This window comes from Eurypyga helias, unplaced genomic scaffold (assembly GCF_000690775.1).
Source record: "Eurypyga helias isolate BGI_N326 unplaced genomic scaffold, ASM69077v1 scaffold15612, whole genome shotgun sequence".
In the NCBI taxonomy this organism is placed as follows: Eukaryota; Metazoa; Chordata; class Aves; order Eurypygiformes; family Eurypygidae; genus Eurypyga; species Eurypyga helias.
In genome coordinates, this window is record NW_010235417.1 from 18,795 (window position 1) to 38,267 (window position 19,473).

Below are 19,473 nucleotides of genomic sequence, written 5' to 3' on the forward strand. Positions count from 1 at the left end.
TCTTTAGCAACACTTTGAAAAGTTTCATTGCTGTGATTCACTCAACCCTAGTGAGGCTCAGTTTGAATTAACTTTTAAAAAAACATATCACACAATATTTACATTAAAACATTTGGTCTATTCTTTCTGGGATTTGTTTTTTTCTTGAAATGTAAGGAAGAGATTATAACATAGGAGTTGCAGATCAAGCAAAAGAAAGAAGATGAAGGGGTGGAAGACTTAGGAAAGCTCTTCTGGAGAACCTGCTGTCTAAAAAGAAACAAACCACCAGCTTTTAAAACAAAAATTAAAATTTAAAAAAGCCATGACAAAGGATGGCAAACCAACCAAATAAATAAATAAAAGGCCACTGTAAACAGATAATAGGTCACCATTAGCTGCAGCTTCCAGGGGTCCAGATGATACAGGGAGCTTGCAAAGAGCCCTCCAGACCCCTTAGCAAAGATAAAGCTTTACCCACAATTACCTGCTTTTCATGATAGAAGATACCAAACACATGTAACTCAGCATGACCTCTATGACATTTGTTAATATGTAAAATAAAAACATAAGGAAAGGTAACAGAAGTCAAAGAGAAGAGGACAAACACCATTTGTGTATGCAATACAAGCCACTGCCGTGCTCACCAACACCAATTTATCATTACCAGGAAGGAGAAATCCCAACACCAGGCACCTCCTGATCTGCAGCAGATGGGATATCTTGTCAAGGAACCCGACATACATCCCTTTCCAAAAGGACGCATGTGAAATTACACCACCACAGGGAAACTCTCTGGCCTTTGGGTCAGGCCACAAAGATTACACAACAGCATCCACCAGAAGAGGAATTTGCAAAACGAGAGTGAAGTCACTATTAAGTCTCTGTCCTCAGGAAAACTTTTAAAAAGGAAAAGATGAAACAAGGAGATTTATAAAGAACTACATTTATTTTTGTTTACAGCAGATATCATAAATAACGCTAAAACAATTTTCACTGTGTGCAAAATACAGAATTTCCATGTGAAAATTTAAATACAGCGTTAAAAACTATTTAATAAAAATATTCAGTTAAGATTATAAAGTAAAATAAAGACAGAAGATTTAGGAGGAGAAGGACAGAATCCTCGCTGGCCAGGAAGAGCTAGGAAGACTCTGCAACAGAGGGTAAAAAAAACACAGCCATGGGAAGTGGTTTGAAATGGCAGACCCTTACATCAGGACCTTCATCTCAAAGCATGCTGAGCTTTGTAACAAAACACTGTAGCCCTGAAATACATAGGAAGTCATGTCCTAACCATTTGTGCAGGAAGTGATGCTTAAAATATGAAGAGGTTCTTGTGTGGGCACAGCGTGGGGACTTTCAAAGCCATCAAGACATTTTAGGATACCCACACAAGTAAATACTGTTGCTTTAGTCATGCACACATACAGGTCAGCAAGATAAGGCCCTACAGCCCTTCTGCATTCCTGGCTGAGGCGTGTGAAATGGGGCAAGCGGCAGAGGATGTTTGGTCCCTCCTGAAAATCGCTGCCTAGATCAATTCCTGCAGGCCCTTCCTTTTGAAAGGAATCCTCAGCCGGGAAGGCTGGGACATGACCACATCAACCAAACCCTTAGCATACTCGCTTGTCAGACTGAGCCCTTGGTTCTTGTTTGGATTCATTTCCCCTTCCACATTATCAACACGTGATTAGGCATGCTGAAACTTGTATAAAAAAAATACATGCCAAATAATCACACAGATTTGTCAAGGAGAGTAGTGGCGATGCCTCATGCAGCAGCACAAATCCATTCAACAGTGGCAAATAGGGCCTAGTTAATTAGTTAAGAAAACAATTCAAACCAAAACATTCTGGTTATATAAGCTTGGCATATTGATATTACAGACTGAAAATAGCATGCACACCTACTGCTGTTAGGCCTGCCTAGTGTGTTACTTGGGGTGGAGGACTGGAAGTTGCGCTTCGGCTACTTTTTCAACAGAATCCTTTTACATTTGTACTTTTCCAGCATGAAAGCAAAGAAGTGCTTGGAAAACACACCGCAGTGCTCAAATGCTGCTTGCTCACCGCATATCTGAGCTGAATGGAAATTTGCTCATCGGGCACTTGAGCTCAGTAGAGATAGGTGTTTACACCAGCCAGGAGAATCAGCTGGCTAATCGTGCCCTGCTGTTACCTTAAATCTTTCCTTCAATACTTGGAAAGAAGTAAGGCTTTAGCTAGTTCTTTTGATTAACAATGTACTTGCCTAACTTACCTTAAAGGCACAAATAAGTGTACATGCACAGACAGAGAAAAACGTTCTGTACAGACAGCGCAGACGTTCCCTTTTCTAGAGCCGTGAACTCAGCAATAGGTTAAATGATCATGCCAAAGCTCGCATCCATTAATATACCAGACACACACAGTTTGCTCCAAAAGTCCTTAAAAATGCACAGCGAAATGCTGTCAAATAACAGTGTTAGTCACACAATTTTGGAACCGGCAAGCAGAAAAAATCACCTGAGAGCAGAAAGGTGTCAGCCAGTGAGCGGGTGCAGCACCGGAATGATGAATTGGACTAAAAGCAATGAGGGAGATTGACAGAGAAGACAGCAGGGAAAAGAACACAGAACTTAACTTGGTTATACAGGAAAGCATCAGAAAGTTTACATAGGCACAAAGAAGAATTGGCCAAAATGAAACTGCCTTTTTTTTTTTTTTTCATTAAATCATGAATGAGGACAAATAGGTATGAATCTTACCAGCAGAATATTAAGATGAAGAGATTAAAAAAAAAAAAAAAATCTACCAATTAGATAGCTACCAATAAAAAACATTCCCAACAGAAGCACCTGCAAATTCCCCAGTGGAATATGCAGTGTAATTAAGATTCCTCAAGAAAACATTTGCATTATGCAACTTCCTGAATTATATTGTGGGAATTTAGGGATTTTATTCCCCATTATATAAATATGTATAAGGCAAATACCATCTTTCAAATTTTTTAATTTAATTTGAATTTTAAACTTTCTACTAGTAAGATTCATTTGCTTTAAATTCTTTGGCCATTAGAGATTTCCAAGTTTCTTTCTGTCCCACCCTTTTCTGTACGCTTACTATGCTCACTCTGCTGAAAAGCAGAAAAACTCCTGCAGTAAGCAGCAGGAGAAAAAAATCAGGAAAAAAAATGTTCCCAAAAACTGTGCCGTTGACAAACTTAAATCAAAATTGATGGCAAGCTACTTTTTAAAACTTTACCACTTAGCAGTTTGCTGTGTTGCAGGAGTAACATGGTAAATCACGCTGCAGATTTTTTTTCTTTTTACGGTGAAACAATTACTATTGTTAGCAATTAAAAATAATAGAGTGTTCCAAAGCAGGGTTTTTTAAATGCTAAAAAAGAGGAACAGATACATTTCTTTACATATATACAGATGCCCACCATGTTACTATAATTGTTGCTGTGTCCAGTCAATTTTCTAGCAAAGTTTTGCCGAATACGTTTCAGCATTAATGGCAATTTATTTCAAATGAATGTTACCTTATACCTACACAATTTTATTCAAGCACTTTTTCAAGTTCTGTGCATGTACTTAATTTTTGCCAAAATACATAAGCATTCTAAAATGTGAAAAGTTTTATCCTCGTATTTAAAAAAAATCAAACTATCTATAAGAAAAATCCAGTTTGTTATTTATTTTAAACAGAAGACACATTTCCTTTTACTACCCAAGAAACAGAACAAATCACCTTTTCCAACATTAGGTTAAAAAAAAAAAAATCAAAAAACTGCCAGCCCATAAGCAGCATGGTCATTTAAGACCACTGAAAAGTGATCCTCAGCTTTGGTATTAACTGAACGTGACATCATTTCCTTTTATTGAAGCCACATACTTTTGCTTAGAAATAAATGCTACATATGCTTTTCATTTTATGCTATACATATTACCGTGTTTATGTATTTACCTGTTTCCTGGTTAACTCCTGAATCTGAACATTTAAGTATTTGAGAGGCAGGGAGCATGTTTACCTCACTGGCTAAGTAGGCTGAAAGTAAAACAGAATTTGGGATGTTGATGTCTCCTTGCTGTTAAATAGCTTGTTTAACCCATCCCGACACCTTCTGATTAAGGTATGCCTTGTTGAGAGACATCTGAAAGAAATGTACTTAATGGCTGCTCCAGATGATAGAATTTCACCTTTCTGCCATCAGCTTTACACATTGAAATGAACGGAATTCCCAACAAAGACGTAATCTCCTTAGAATACATTTGTAGGTTTTTGTTGTTTGTTCTAAATCTGTATTTTTAAAAAATGCCAGAAGACAACGGGAGTGCCTACCCAGAGGCACAACAGCAGTGATTTCAGTTACAGATGAGTGCTTCATAAATTGATACTCCTCCAATCGGCCACCTAATGAGGAAGCCTTGACTTGAAGAATAAGTCAGATCTAATTACACTACTAGTTCCTCAGACCTACAGTTTCAATCACACCTTCACTCAACTAAGATTTGCTCTTCAGATTTATTTAAAAAGTTTAAATAAATTAGTAGTACAGATTATACCCACTATCAACAAAGGATATCTATCACATGTAAGAAATGTAAAAGGCATGATGAGGAGCAATGTGAATTAAGTAAATTTTTTTTTTTTTTTAAAACATACTCATGCAAGTTATAAACCTCCTAACCCAGGGCAAAGATGAAAGCAAGAAAAAAAGGGGTATGCGCCATATTCAGGTTTTAAAACCCAGTCATTTGTCATAAATATTCCCCAAACATCTGAAAGAACACACATTCTTTCTTGGTCTAATGAGAAAAAAAAAAGGGGGTGGGGGGAGGACAGGGAGAAGAATGGTTTTAAAATGTACTATCCCCCTCAATGGTCTGATCACAGGATAAAATGGGGAGTGCAGAAATAGCCTAGAAAATATCCTTCATCTGTCTCCGTGTTCTGGAAATGCATCTGGACGCTGCCCTTCATGCTCTAACATACAGTACATTTTATATTGAAAAGTTTGATTGCACCTCGTTTATATCAGAACGAACCCACCGTTCATTTAAGTCACACATTAAGTTGCAAGAAAAGTAAAAAAAAGAAAAACCACAACCCCCAAAAAATATCCTCAAGAAACTAGTGAGGCTGTTAATTTTGAAAATCTGAAAGGCACAACCGAGCAAGACATGTAGAAGAACTTAAACCCTACAGAACTTTTTCACCCATTCAAGCACATTTTCGAGTGAGAGCTCTGCTTCCTGGTACATATGAGTAAGTACCTCTAGAAGAGCGCAGAGGAATGGCACACCAAGGCTCAAGAGTTCATACAAGTAGGTATAGTTATATGCATTGTCCCTGAAATGGAGATTGGTAGCGTGCAGAAAACCATGCATCCAGTTAGACAGGCGTCTGGGAATGTCAAGCAGATCCCTTGTCACCCGAAGGGGCCAGCTTAGCATGCCCCCAAAGAAGGAAGTCAGGATACCTGGGGACCTGTCCTCTGGACTGCTACCAGTAGACAAAGTGCTTTCTGTGGTGGTCTCTGTGGGTTTGGCTTCCTCTTTCTTCCATGATCCTGTTGCCTCCTTATACAAAGCATTAAAATATGTTAAATATAATTCTAAAAATGGAAAGTCTAGTTTCTGTTACTGTTTTAACATTTTTATATAAATCGTTATTTCCAATTGCTGTTAAGTTCAACTTTATTTAGTACAGGAAAAGCTAATTTCCATTGATAACCAGACTATAAATACACCAAATTCACAGAACCCAGAGATCGTATTTTAGTACTTCTGGACATGAGACATAAAACATCTGACACACTGCTGGGTTTAGTCAGGAAAGGGTTAACTCATCATACACGAAGTATCACACCCTGCTCCAGATAAAGCTGCCCCCACATTTCCTGCATGAGTAATAGAACCAATACGCACCTTTCCCTGGCTCTGTAATGTTGCTCTTCTCTTCCTGTGTTTAGTACTCATTTTGCAGTGCGTGAAATGAGGTTTACAGTAAAATTTACCTACAAGAGAAAAAAATAAATGATATGATATGCATGATCTATACATCTATGGACTGAAACCCCGCCGCTGCATCTATGAAAAGACCAAATCAGGATAATGAATGGTTGGGCAGCAAAAGGAATGGGAAACTTGCCACCAACCGAATAGCTCGGAGCTCTGAATGGGTTTCTTTTACAGTACAGAGATATGCACTTGTATTTAAATTAGGAAGGGTCATTTATCTACCACACAGGTTTAAGATCATTAAACAGCAGAAAAACAAGATGCTATAAATACCAAGTCACGAACCAGCCCAAGACATCAAGCAGCAAAAAGTCAAATAATCAGTTACAAAAGTGTCTGCAGAAGATTCTCTGGACTGCAAAAGAACCACCTTTGGCCTGGAGTCTTTAATCCCCCACAGAAGGAGGTCAGGTTAATAAGCTGAGCTACTCAAATGATTTTGAAATAGCAAGGGAACTTCAATTGAGTCTTATAATTTCCCTCTAAACAAAAACAAAAAGAAAAAAAATGGCAAAAAATAATTTCCCATCTCCAAATCCCAGGCTGTAGGTGGGATTGAGCACCCAGGATCTGAACCTCCCGTTCTGCAGCAGGCTGGAATAAATTATACTGCTGCTTGGCCAGTACTACTGCTTTCAACTCCTGAGCCATAACATCTTGAAAGAAATAACCTGTGTTCCCCTGTAAATCCATGTAAATCTGCCACTATCATGGCTTAACCTGGTAGATCACGTCATTTAATGGCCAGCTATAAATGAGAGGCGAGAATAACTGTGGATTGTTGGAGAAAAGTGACCTTCCCCCATCTTTGTTTGACCTGTGATTGGACAAACTGCATTTTGGTCACTCAACTTATTTTCCAATGAGGATTTCTTCATTTGAAGCTCAGGGCTGTCATAACTGGATTCTTTTAAAGACTAGAACTGCAAGTACAAGGACTCAAAAGATCAGCATGGACACAAACAACATACTTGGCAGACCTCCTCCTGACCAAACCGCTCGGCCAAGTCTTTTTCCCCAGTTCCATTAAAAGCATCAATACACAGACATTTTAAAATATTCTTAAATAGCTCCTACATTACCTTCTTCAACATCAAAGGCATAAATTCCTAAACGGAGCGTTGTAGAACATATTTCACACTTGAAGCACTCCCTATGAAAGAAGTGGCCTTCTGCACTCAGCCGCTCCATAACGTATACCCGTTTTTTGCAGAAATAACAAATGTCACTCCCCCCGATAGACTGAGGAAATTCTTTTCGCAGAGATCCCTGTTAGAAGATAAATATAGAAATGCACATAAAGCTGTTGCACTGCGCACAGATGTAAGTTCTTATTAGGTGAACAGCTGCTTTAGTTGCTCGAAGTTTTACACAGCATCCTCCACACAATTAAAACAAGCATCAGTCAGCTTTGTTATTACTCATTTGTTGCAATTCTGTAGGCTTATGCAGCAATTCATAAATCAGACATTACAAGGCTTTAAGGGGTGAGTTTTCAGCTGGACTTGCATCCAGCTTCTCTCTGGGAGTTCAGCAACATTTCGTGTTTACTCAGGTAAGAGATCGGCATCAGCCCCAAGGGCTCATTTGTCACCCTGCCCCGTGCTGGCTCAGGTGCTCGTCTCACGGCTGAGGGCATCAGTGTTTCTCAGTAGAGGGCAAACCTGGCAGCCCTCGCCAGCCTCGAACAACAGCCATGCACTTGGAGCTAAGAAAAGACACCCTGAAGTCTCGGTTCATACACACTCCAGAGGAAAGTGTAGGATTGTGCTTTAAGCTCCAGGAAGAAAAACTGACAGTCTTTGATGCTGGTGTCTGAACTACCATTTACACCGCCGCAGACGTGCATCCCTTCTCAGCCATGTTCCCCTTGAGACTACGGCCCAAACTGCGGCTCAGTTTGTTTTAAAAATCAATTTAATTCCTACCACAGGTATTCAGAATACTTTCAACCATTGGACTTTAAAATATGATCAATATTAACAATTAATTGAAACTATTTTGAAAGTTTCTGTTGAATTTGGGCTGGCAATTAACATTCTTTAATTGCCACAAAGCTCATCCTCTATGGATATACATGCAGAAGGTACAGAAAAATAATTCATAAATGGATCTATGGCATCTATGCCTTGGGGCTTCCCTTTTCTTATTAGGGGCAGGTATGAGGATCTTACTTTGCATTATTGAACTTAGCTATAGGTCGGTACAGATGTGCATCCTGTCTCTACCAGAGCCACCACCATCTCCCTCCCCTTCCATCATCCCCGCTGCCATAGGAGAGGTACCACACATGGGACAGAGGAGGCTTGGCAGAGTTCAGGCTCATCCAGACAGCAGCAGACAGACCACACAACTCATCTCTAATTTGCCAGCAAAAGAAGGCCTCGGAACAACTTTTTTTTAATGTGAAGTGCAAGACACAATTGTTACTGTCACACTGTCTTGTTAATGTCTTGCTTAAAAGTTGAGAAACCTATTCCACAACTGCCATTAGTAATCCATTTTGCTGTGATGGATTGTTTCAGAGCAAGAAACTTTCCAAACGAACAACCATGCAAATGGAAAAATATACAGATGGATTTTTAAGAAGATGATGTTAATAGAAGAGATAGTTGCAATGAAGCAGAAGCAACTGGGTTTAGTGCTAGCTAATAAGTGTCATCACCACAACACAACACCTTACTTCGCTTCCCAATACCTGACAGCTCTGAGCAGTGGAGGCAGAAGATGGAGAATGAGGAATGGGGCAAGAACCTGTAGCTCTGTCCAGAGACTGCTTCTGAATTCAACACAGAACAGTGTCAGAGTTTAAAAACAGCTCTCTCCAAAATGAGGCATGGTGATTCAGCATTTCAGCATTAAAAATAACTGCAGAAACATGCACTGTGCAAAACTTTCTTTAGAAGCCACCCTGATTAATAAATGTCTTCTATTACTAATTGTACCACTAATTACATTTAATAAAAGCCTCTTGAAGTTTTAATGCACACAGACAAGTAATGAAAGTATAAATAGAAGACACTGTGAGCAATGTTTCGAGCATATCCACACATCAACATATATTGCCAATATGCACGATTCCTTAATAGGCATTTGACTAAGACTGTTCATAACACTTAAAAGTGCTCCACATCCAGGGTCTTAAGCCACAATGACGTTCTAGAAACATCATTCTTAAGTCAAGTTACTGTTTCTTTGTGGGTTTAGTCTTACCAGTTCAAGGGGGGGAAGCTGTGGCTTGGGTCTGTGATCACTCACATACAGATTGACAAGAACTTCAGCCACAGCTCCAATTGCACGTGAGACCTTCCCTACAGTCATCTAACCAGGAAAGGGGAGAAGATGAAGAACAGAAGGAAGAGCTTTAGTTATTCTTGAAAATTAATTTAATGAGAAAAGGATAAGAATGTTTTGAAAACATGCAAGCAATGATAAAGAGTGGCTAGGATAAAGAGGAAAGGCAAAGTCTGGCAGAGCAAAGGCATTCATGCACGATCAGTGTGGTCCAGCTGGCAGCCACAGAAGGCTTCCATGCATCCCAAATGCTTCTCCCTGCAGATGATGGAGAAATAGCTGCTGGGAGGAAATGCTGCTCCCACAGCACAAGGCCTCCTGCCAAGTCCATAAAGAGGCTGAGCTGGGAGCTACTGCTTGGCTATCAGGGTTGGACCATTCTGATAGATTAATAAAACCAATAGGTTCACTTCGGCTTCTTCAGGCTTCATTGTCCTATGTCAGAACAGCGGGTGGGGACTAAATGTCACATTAATGGATCACAAACTGTGGCATTTCAGGAAACTTTCTATGAAAACATATTAGAAGTCCCGCGTGGAAACGTTCTGTTGATGCTCACAGAGCAACCATTTTCTCTCTCTCCCCAGCGACTCATGTTAATGCCAGGAAAATTGGAGAAACTGCACTCCTGAAAGGAAGACTTCCTTAACCTGCTTCATCACACTGTTGCAGCCGTGAATATTAGGCTGCTTCTAACCAAATTTATCAAGTAGACAGGCCTGCAAGGAGACTGCAGCTCCTCAGGCTGTGGCTCCATATGCACCACAGCCAGATCACTGACTGCATGGTCCAGGCTTCCTTGCACAAACACGTCTGGGGACTGTAAAAGAGGAAAGGGGTGTGTGTGCCTGTGTGCGTCTGTGTGTGACTGGCAGGCAGGTAGGTACTCCAGTCCTCTATTCCTGGAAAAAACAGTCTATGAAGACTTCATAGACAATATTTTCTACCCTAAATCAAATATCCTATAGTGATTTTGAGTTTTAGAGTCAATATGAGATTCTCCAACCTCTCTGGTGGCAAAGGCATCAAGGACCATCCTGGTATGGCCAGGGATATAATACTCTGAATGTGAGTCCTCTGAAGCCAGAACATTTCTTTTTCCTAGAGGATTCATGATCTCATATCTTCTGCTCCATTTGCCTCCCAAACAGCCCAAATTTTAAGTCCCATGCTTCTCAGTGAAGTGATTTTTCATTTTTACTCGTTTTAAAATATCAGAAAGTTACCATGAAGAAAGGGAAAAAAAAAAAAAGCAATAGTATTCATGATACTTTAATTTTAAAGCATTTTCTATCAAGCTTAAAATCAACTATAATGCACTGTGGATGTGTTTTCAAAAGACTTCCTCCTCAAATTCTGCACCTCTGAATATGCTGAGCAACATTTAGGCCACATACAGCTCATTACCCATGAGCTCCTAGGTAAGGAGCACTCAAAGTCAGTTGAAGCAGAACGTTTACCTTGAACTAGTTAAACACGGGAGCAATCAGTTAAACAACGTTATGCCTGAAGTGCAAGTAGTTGAATTTCAGGAAAAGTATCCTTGAGCCTGAACTACACCTTGTGATTCATCAGGTTGGTTGATTTCTGTTCTCCACCCATTGGAGCAATCTGTGTCAACATTAAAGCAGTCAAAGCAAGAAAACTGCATGTTTGTACATACTTTACAAAATGTTATTAAAAGGAAACGTTCTTGTAATGAATGTGAATTAACATTCCGTGTAAAAGTAAATGGGATTTCAAGTTAATCTAGCAACCAAAAATTGCTGCCTGCCCTGGTCTCCTAAACAGCAACCACCAAGACAAACATTGTTCCTACTCACCAGTGGGGAGGGTAGGAAGCAAGTGGACTTGAGGCCTGATTAGATCTCATTTCAGAGAAACTGTTTAATAAGGACATATTACTGGGTGAAGATCCCTACTGGTTCTCCTTGCTGTGGGTAGTCAAAAGGAGGTCAGTTTGCTACAGCCTTGGTACTGCAGCTTTCAGATGCCTTGCAGGGGGACCTAGATAGATTGGAGCATTGAGCAATGAATTTAACAAGTCCAAGTGCCAGATTCTGCGCCTAGGACAGATTAACGCCAGGCACAAGTATAAATGGGGAGAGGAGTGGCTGGCAAGCAGCCCTGCAGGAAGGGATCTGGGGGTGCTGGCTGAGAGCAGCTCAAGAGCCAGCGGGGAGCCCTGGTAGCCGGGGGGCAAACCACATCCTGAGGGGCATCACTCACAGCATGACCAGCCAGGCAAAAGAGGGGATTATCCCGCTGTACTCAGTGTTGCTGCAGCCTCACCCTGAGCACCAGGTGCAGTTCTGGGCCCCACAATTTAAGAAGGATGTGAAAGTCCTTGACTGCATCCACAGCAGAGCACAAAGCTGGTGAAAGGGCTGGAAGGAATCTCCCATGAGGAGTGGCTAAGGAATCTGGGCTTGTCTAATTTGGAGAAAAGGGGGCTGAGGGGTGACCTCCTTGCTCTCTACAACTTCCAGAGGAGGGGAAGTGGAGAGGGAGGTGCTGATCTCTTTCTCTCTGGTATCCAGTGATAGGATACGTGGGACTGATTCAAAGCTGCACCAGGGGAGGGTTAGACTAGACGTTAAGAAGCGTTTCTTTACAGACAGCGTGGTCAAACACTGGAATGGGCTTCCTAGAGAGGTGGTCAATTCACCAGACTTGCCAGTGTTTAAGAGGACAATGTGTGTAATGACATGCTTTAAATTTCGGTGAGCCCTGAACTGGTCAGGCAATTGGACTAGATGTTCATTGTAGGTCCCTGCCAACTGAAATATAACATTCTGTTCTATTGCCATTCAATCACAAGAAATAAATATCAGGGCAGGACGAGAATCCACCGGGGCAGCCCTAAGAGCACCTGCCACCATCAGAAACCACAGAGTATGGGAGGGACAGGGCACACAAGGGCAGTGCTGCCCTGCAAGGCTCGTGGCTTCTGCCCTCATTGTACAGCACAAATACCGAGCAACCCTGTGCCGTCTCTAAACCTCACCTTGCTTATGGACAAGGACTTCAATAACATCCTCACCTGTTTAGTTGTCTAAGTGCAATCAACTCCAGTTGCAGGAGAGAGGGTCTGACCCCAAATCTACACACATTCCTTGAGAAAACCTGTCAGCTCTTACAGGGCCTAGCTTTGGTCAACAGCACACAGATCTCTGCCTGCCTGATGCTGCTCAGGTACGCTAAACTTGGTATGCACAATCATAGGTTTTATATTTTGCTCACACACTTACTACCCTTGAGGCTGCAGGCGTACGTGAAGTCCCACACACGCATGCAATTTTGTAGTGCCGGGGTCACTGTGTTAACAGGCTACTGCTCACCATTCAGGCAGGTTCAGACCAGTAGCTTTAAATCATTTGTTGGAAAGGAATCTTAAAGGGTTACCTTACATGGTAGATTTCAGGAAACAACCAAAAAAACAACTAAAAACCCGCAACTGTTTGCGATTTACTAAGACTATTGACCTCTCAATGACATGTTGCCAAAGCTTTTCAGCGGGTTTGTCAGGGTGGTTATTAATGTGGGAAGAGAAAGCTGCCTTCTGTATTTCCCTGTGCTATTAATTATAACACCACAGCCAACCTGAGTAGTATTTTCATAAAACAAAGGTTTTCATGGTCTTATTTTGCTCTGAGGGTGATTTATTTATTTTTGGTACTGCTTGCTACATATATTTTACCTCTGAGATAAACAACTTTTGAGTAATAAGTTACTGTGTGTAGGAAACACCCAAGCCATGCTTTACTGCTGGTAATTAGAGTCAGGTCACTGAAGGCAAGTAGTTGGTCCAAACTCTGCAGGCAGCAAAGCCTACTGATTGCAACATCTTCATAGGTCTTATGAAGTACTGTGTGGATTCACTCATACAAAGCTCAGATCAACGCCGTTTTCTGAAGCTCAGTCCAACTTTAAACATTAAACAGGAATAACCAAAGCCCAGCCTGTAATAGAGTATTGGTTCATTCATAATTCTACCTATGTGAATTCTGACAGCTAATTAAAGCTAGAAGGTAGTTTTAATTATTACTGGCAACTTGTGTATAGTGTCATATAGAAGTTAATTCTCAATAAGTTGTAATGACTGTATGGCTTTAGAAGAACCAATATGCTTCCATAGCCTTCCTTTCAAGTGCTCCTTTCAGGACTGAGGCTTAATAACAGGCTTCTGTAATAAGACAGGATGATCTCTTAGCCACTGTTTTCAATATATATGCCACCATAACTAACACTGTTCCAATGCAAATTCAGCAGATGGATCGCCATGTCTGACAACAATCCCAGTACTCACTTGAAATGAAAATGACAGTACTATTTAAAGGATGGGAGGGTGCTGATATTTATAGGTCATATCTCAGAAAGTCTTACAAAACGCAAGAGACTTCTATTACCTTCTGGTTTTCTGGTGGGAAAAAGCAGAAACACTGACATGAAGGAGCTCTTTCTGTTGGCTTACCAGTCCTGAGGCCCTTTTTCATACTGAAGTCTGGGCTCACCTAGTGATATCTCTCAGAACAGAGGGCAGAAATACAAATTCTGAGTCCTATAGCCTTACACTCAACACAAACACAGGCAACTACTGGTACATATTCACAGCAGATACACCCAAACATATTGTTAAATTGTCATGTACTTGAAAATGTACACTGTACACCTGAAATATTATCAAATTTTATTTCTATAGTGCTGCACATTTAGCCCACTTTTCACAGAGTATGATAAAATTTTCATGTTCTGAAAAGTGTGCAATCTTCAAAGATAAGACACGGGGACAATTATTTAACCATGGAAGGTCATGATTGCTTTTAAGGAAACTTTTAAGGAAATCAAGGCTGCAAGTATATGATCCCTGAAGATTTGATACTCTTACAGTAGAAGAGCAGTAAAAAATCTGTTTCTGGAAAATTTTTGCTTGAGAAATAACAAACTATAAGCCAAAACACAGCCTGTGTAACTTGAAGAGGAACAGAAGGTAAGTTGCCAAAGAGAGGTAAAGCTAAAGTAACAGGGGTATTAGAGGACTGAATCAAGCTCACAGCACATGAATAGTATAGAGAAAAAAGTCTTGCACATCTACTAACACCTCATCAGGACATGACCAATGAAAGTAATGGTCCTGGACATAGGTCCAAAGGGCCATTGAGTCCATCCCCTGTCCCCAGGGCAGGATCCATTTCACTCATGTAAAGTAAATGCACATTGACATAACCTGCACCAAAAGGTGTCCATGCTGCAGACTGCAGCCCCCCTCCCCCAGCACCCTATTCCTTACAATTCAAGGGTCCCCTATCCCCAACCCCAAGCCTGACCCAAGTCTTCATTTCCATGGAGACCATCCATCACCCCTTACTGTGCCGATGGTGGGAATGGAAGACAGTTACCCTCCCCTTCTCTGCATCAGCTTTGTGCAGACACCATGGCTGACCGACTCTGTCTAACCCCTTCACTTCCTCTCAGCTACCCCTGTAGCAAGGGCAGTGCCAACAAAGTCACTTGTACTCACTGGTAACCCTGGAAAGGAAACTCAAAGGGGTTTTTTTTAAACCTACTTAGTATCTTTCCTATTAAAATATCTACAGTAATCCAGCATCACTTGGGGTTCATTTGGATCAGCCTTTTATTACCACATCTGCCTCAAAGAGGAGGGAAGTAAAAGTTTGTCTGTTTGTTATCAGACTGGCCATTTAAAAATTCTCAAATATGCCGTGCCAAATGCACCGTATTTAGACCTACGTAATGCATAGTGTGTAAGAGGACCTGAGCCTGTGCAAGCCCATGCAGCAGTATACTAGGCATCAAGATGTTCATGCATGCAGATCTGCCAAAGAATACGTGGCGTCCTACCTAACCAGCCAAATACTTACCAAATGAGATCAATGTGTAATTATTGTGCTGGTGACAGAACATGATTTTTTTGTCTCAGCTGTACTGCATTCTGCCACTCACTACCTCTGGAGAGAGCACTTTGCAGTTGAAGCAAACTCAGCCTGAGTGAAATCATGTCACAACGAACTATCGTTACACCATTTAAATACAATGACAAAGTAATAAAAGGCTGTGGGTGCACTTTAAACAAAATGCAACTGAATTAAAATACAAAAAAATGATTGCTCAGGGCAAATGTTCTCTAAGAAAAAATTCTAAAACCCTAAAAAGGGTTGTTTACATAGCCTGGGTTTTTGTAGTTCTCACTGCAGTGTCACAACAGCTCTCCAAATCAAATAAGCAACAGACCACAGTATTTTGGAAACTATTACTTAGTTTAAAACACCTATAGGTGCTATACCTCCTAGGTCATAAAAAGTCAGAGGTAAACCCTGGCATAGGAATTATTTTGAAGCTGAAGGGAATTAGGGGATTACTGCAGTAAGGCACCTGCTGGGTTTGCAGTATCTTTGAAGGGCTGTGTAGCCTATATTTTCCTGGGAATGCGAGGAAGGGTGCCTTTTCAACACAGCTCTACCTCAATCGAGGAAACAGCACGTCAGCTCAGTATCTACCTGCTCAGCTACTGCTGAGGCTGTGAGCCTGACTTCCAACCAGCAGCAATAATATGGTGCAAAATAACCTAAAAAGGTCAAGATCATTCCACTAAATGATCCTGCTGAAAACTCACCAGCCGGCAAATTACCTTCAGCTGTGGCTTACCTGAAGTTGGGCAATACTCAGGAGTATTTCACAAAACTACTGTCAAACACAACAAATGCAGGCAGAATGCTTTGCTCCTCCCTCACAGCAAATTGAGGCGGTACCCAACTTTGTCAAATAGCACTTCTTACTCGTGCCAGGCAGCAAAGCCACCAGCATCTTCAATAATTCTAGAAACTTAATGTTTCCACCCTTACTTCCACACTAACCCTACTCAATTCTGCAGTGTTCCCAGAATGCTGCTACATAATCTGTGGGTGACAGAAAGGGAACCCAGGCCTCTGCCTGCCCTGAAAAGGTGAAAAATATCAAACTCTCCCAATGAAAATCCTACTAAAACAAGCAGAGTTAGAAGCCAACGTCATCGTACCTTGCACAGATAAAAGCACAGCCCACTGAACATCAGGAGAAGTAGTAAGATCTGAATATCTCGGATTCAATTGTTATCTAATCACTTTCATTCAGAGTACCCATGTTTCCTCTCTGTAAATTTGCTGCTACAAGAACTGTATTGTAGCAATTAATGCGTAGAAGCAAGTTTAAAGTCCAAATAAGTAAAAAAGCAAAACCAACAATAAAGTCTGCCTGTATCGACAAGTGCTCCTACAATGCTAAAGACATGTTCTCTAGTTAAAATAACTGTTACTGTGCAGGTTCTTCCCTTCAGTCCAGATGGATATTCTATGAAAAGAAACACAACTGACACCCAAGAACAACTCACTGAACCCATAACATCCCGTTAGCTACACTGCGAAGCTCTTTCTCTGCTAGGCATGTCTGTGGTATTATCCAACAACAGAATATTTAAAATAAGCAATGCAAAATTTTCAGAATGGAAGCAAAAATTATCGTAACTATTTTCTTTGTTCTTCAGCTTTATACCTGAACTATTTTTAATGATGACTTTCCTCTTACAAACATGCAGAATTAACGACAGTGAACAAAGTAAAGTTTGGTTCACATGTGAAATACAGCCTACACAACAGATCTGCTGGCAGTGCCTTCCATCCAAGCCATTGCTCAAGCAGCTATAGCACAAGTTTGGATTTTAGAGGAAAAATCTGTTAATAAAGTACCTGTCTAGAAGGAACAGCAGGGGAAGCTGAACCGACAGACGATGAAGAGGCAGCAGCAGCTGAATCATGAGGTTGAGGGCAAGAGGGAGTTGGGGGCTGAGAATGGGATAAGCCTTTAGTAGGTAGCTTATTCTGTGTAGAGCAGAAACAGGAGAGTTATCCAAGAGACAGTGACATTAGCACAGGTTAAGAGAATAATTTCGGAGTCATGCATAAATAAAAGAGAAAGATAACTACTACAATTCTGCTCTTTCCTCTACTTCTGTACAGTGAAGAGCCATGGAAATCATCATGGTAAGCCCCCCACAGCAAGTGATATCATTTTTCTCAGTTTTCTTATTAAAAATATTTATGGTGGGCAATAAGGTAAGATAGTGCTGGTAGGAGGCATCACAAAACGTAAGAAATGCCAGATTGCACTGACTAAGAGCTAGTGTTCACCAATTCATTAAAAACTGTGAGCTACCAGCATATGCTCAAGCACAACACACGGTTTAATCTGACACATTTCTCTTGAGCTACAGTACTCTGGCTAGCTTTATGATTTAGATTGTGGTTTACCTCAATTAAATTATGTAATAACATTTAAACAAAGATTTTTACTGTGGATTCAGTGGAATCCACATCACTTTTCAGATCTACCCAGGATGAAAGTTAAAAATAAAACCACTGCAATTTTTTGCCTGCATCAACAGTTTTAAGTCTTCTAACTCAGCACTTCTTCAGGTGCAAAACATAATATTCACCTTTGGAAACTCCATGTATCCAAACATTGAAGCAAGGTGTGCTGCTTTCTCTTTAATGTTCTTTTTATGGAATTCCCTATTTGCTAAGGTCTGAGCTCTTTTCTGCAATAAGAGCCGGGGAAGGAAAGCCAAGAAAAGAAAGACAGAGAGATTTCAGTTAATGTCACATACATCATCAGAATACAGCAAGTTTGTAGAAAGATTTTTGATTATCTTAGTATAACCTACAGTCAACAGAGAAGAAGCTAGCATATCCAGGAAAATACAGTATACAGACTGACATATGCGGTTGAGAGACAGAAAGGAAAAGAAATTGCTTGTCACCTGTTTCATTTTTTCCTCCAGGTGCTGAAGACGCTCAAGCACTCCAGAAAGTACAAATGCAGCAGAACAGGCAGATGCGAGATTTTCAGAGGTTTCTGACAGACTGGGCTGGGTATCTGTTTTTTGTACAGTCTTTGCTCTCCTGGCCATATGATCAGAACCATTTAAAGATTGTCTGGGTTCCCTGACCTCGTGATCACTCCTAGCTACCACCTGAAACTGGGAAACACTTGAAGTGAAAAAAAATCTGCTTTCTGCACTACCATGCAGTATATGCAGCTTTTAAGGATGGTTCCGAAAGCACAGCACAGTCATGCACAAAACTAGAAATAAAATGTTCTGACATCACTCTTTACACACTATCTACTGCATCTCTGATGCTTGTGTCCATGCACTGAAATAAATCAGTCTTACATAGCTTATGCAGGTCTTGACATCCTTTTCTAGGTTGGTGTCAGTTGTTATGACTAACCCCAGATAGAATCAGTGCAGAACACCATGACACTGCACCTTCTTCTAGAGCTTTAGCAAAGGTTTTGGGGTTTGTTTGGGTTTTTTTAGCATCACATCTGCCTGAAATTAAGCTTACAATCAAATTTTAAGAATATCAACATTAGGTTCTTGGCATAACTGTAGATCTAGTCTGACCCAAGTCAAGCTGTAATGAATTTCAGATTTAAAACATTTTTTTGAGAAGTTCAGAATAGGTCTCTTAATTTGAATCTTCATATAAAATAGCTTTTGAAGTAAATGAAACATTTGAACCAGTCAAGCTTTATCAAATTCAGTCTTAAAAATTACCTTCCACTTGGCCTTTCCATGAGTTTTCTACTTCATCCTATCTGTCCAATTGAAATAAATATACAGATTTTCCATATTTCTCAGAAATAAAATTAAAAAAACTAATGCAAATCAACTTGCAGTGTGCTCCTGATGTTTCAGGATAGCACACCTGCCTTTAAAACAACAATTCTCAACCTGATGAAGAATGTCGATTCATAAACAAGTTGATCTGCAGATTTCCATATGCAATGCAGATCTCATTTCCCTGCAGACTGCTCTTGAAATACCACTACAGGATATTGACATGAGATTGCTTTCACTGGAAGTACTAAGAGAAAAATTTAGACCATGTATTAAAAAAATTGTGTCCCATGCATATGATGCTGCAAAAAGAACTTTCAGCAGAGATTCTTATCATAAGTTGACTTAAAGAAATTAAAAAAAACAGGGCATCAATACCAGCTTTTCAATGCTCAAGCTTTTATCTTAGACAGTTTTGCCAGGTTACTCGGAGTGGAAAACTGCCTTTGCCAACAGCCCAAAGCACCGAGTACATGCACAGACAAATTTTCAGGTACTGCCGTAGTTTTCTCAC

At 40.5% G+C, this 19,473-nt stretch overlaps 1 protein-coding gene across 1 annotated transcript in view; it reads right to left on the reverse strand.

Annotated features, from left to right (window-relative positions):
• Positions 1-927: 927 nt before the first annotated feature.
• Positions 928-19,473, reverse strand: part of MICAL2 (microtubule associated monooxygenase, calponin and LIM domain containing 2) — a 57,388-nt gene continuing 38,842 nt past the window's right edge. Inside the window, exons 17-27 of the mRNA XM_010146742.1 lie at positions 18,096-18,314; positions 17,772-17,873; positions 17,026-17,157; positions 10,844-10,894; positions 9,203-9,310; positions 8,673-8,768; positions 7,072-7,258; positions 5,897-5,985; positions 5,449-5,548; positions 2,487-2,544; positions 928-1,133 (exon numbers count right to left, since the gene is read on the reverse strand). Coding sequence (XP_010145044.1) covers positions 2,504-2,544; positions 5,449-5,548; positions 5,897-5,985; positions 7,072-7,258; positions 8,673-8,768; positions 9,203-9,310; positions 10,844-10,894; positions 17,026-17,157; positions 17,772-17,873; positions 18,096-18,314 — 1,125 coding nt within the window. The 3' untranslated portion in view covers positions 928-1,133; positions 2,487-2,503. The remainder of the gene's footprint in view (positions 1,134-2,486; positions 2,545-5,448; positions 5,549-5,896; positions 5,986-7,071; positions 7,259-8,672; positions 8,769-9,202; positions 9,311-10,843; positions 10,895-17,025; positions 17,158-17,771; positions 17,874-18,095; positions 18,315-19,473) is intronic.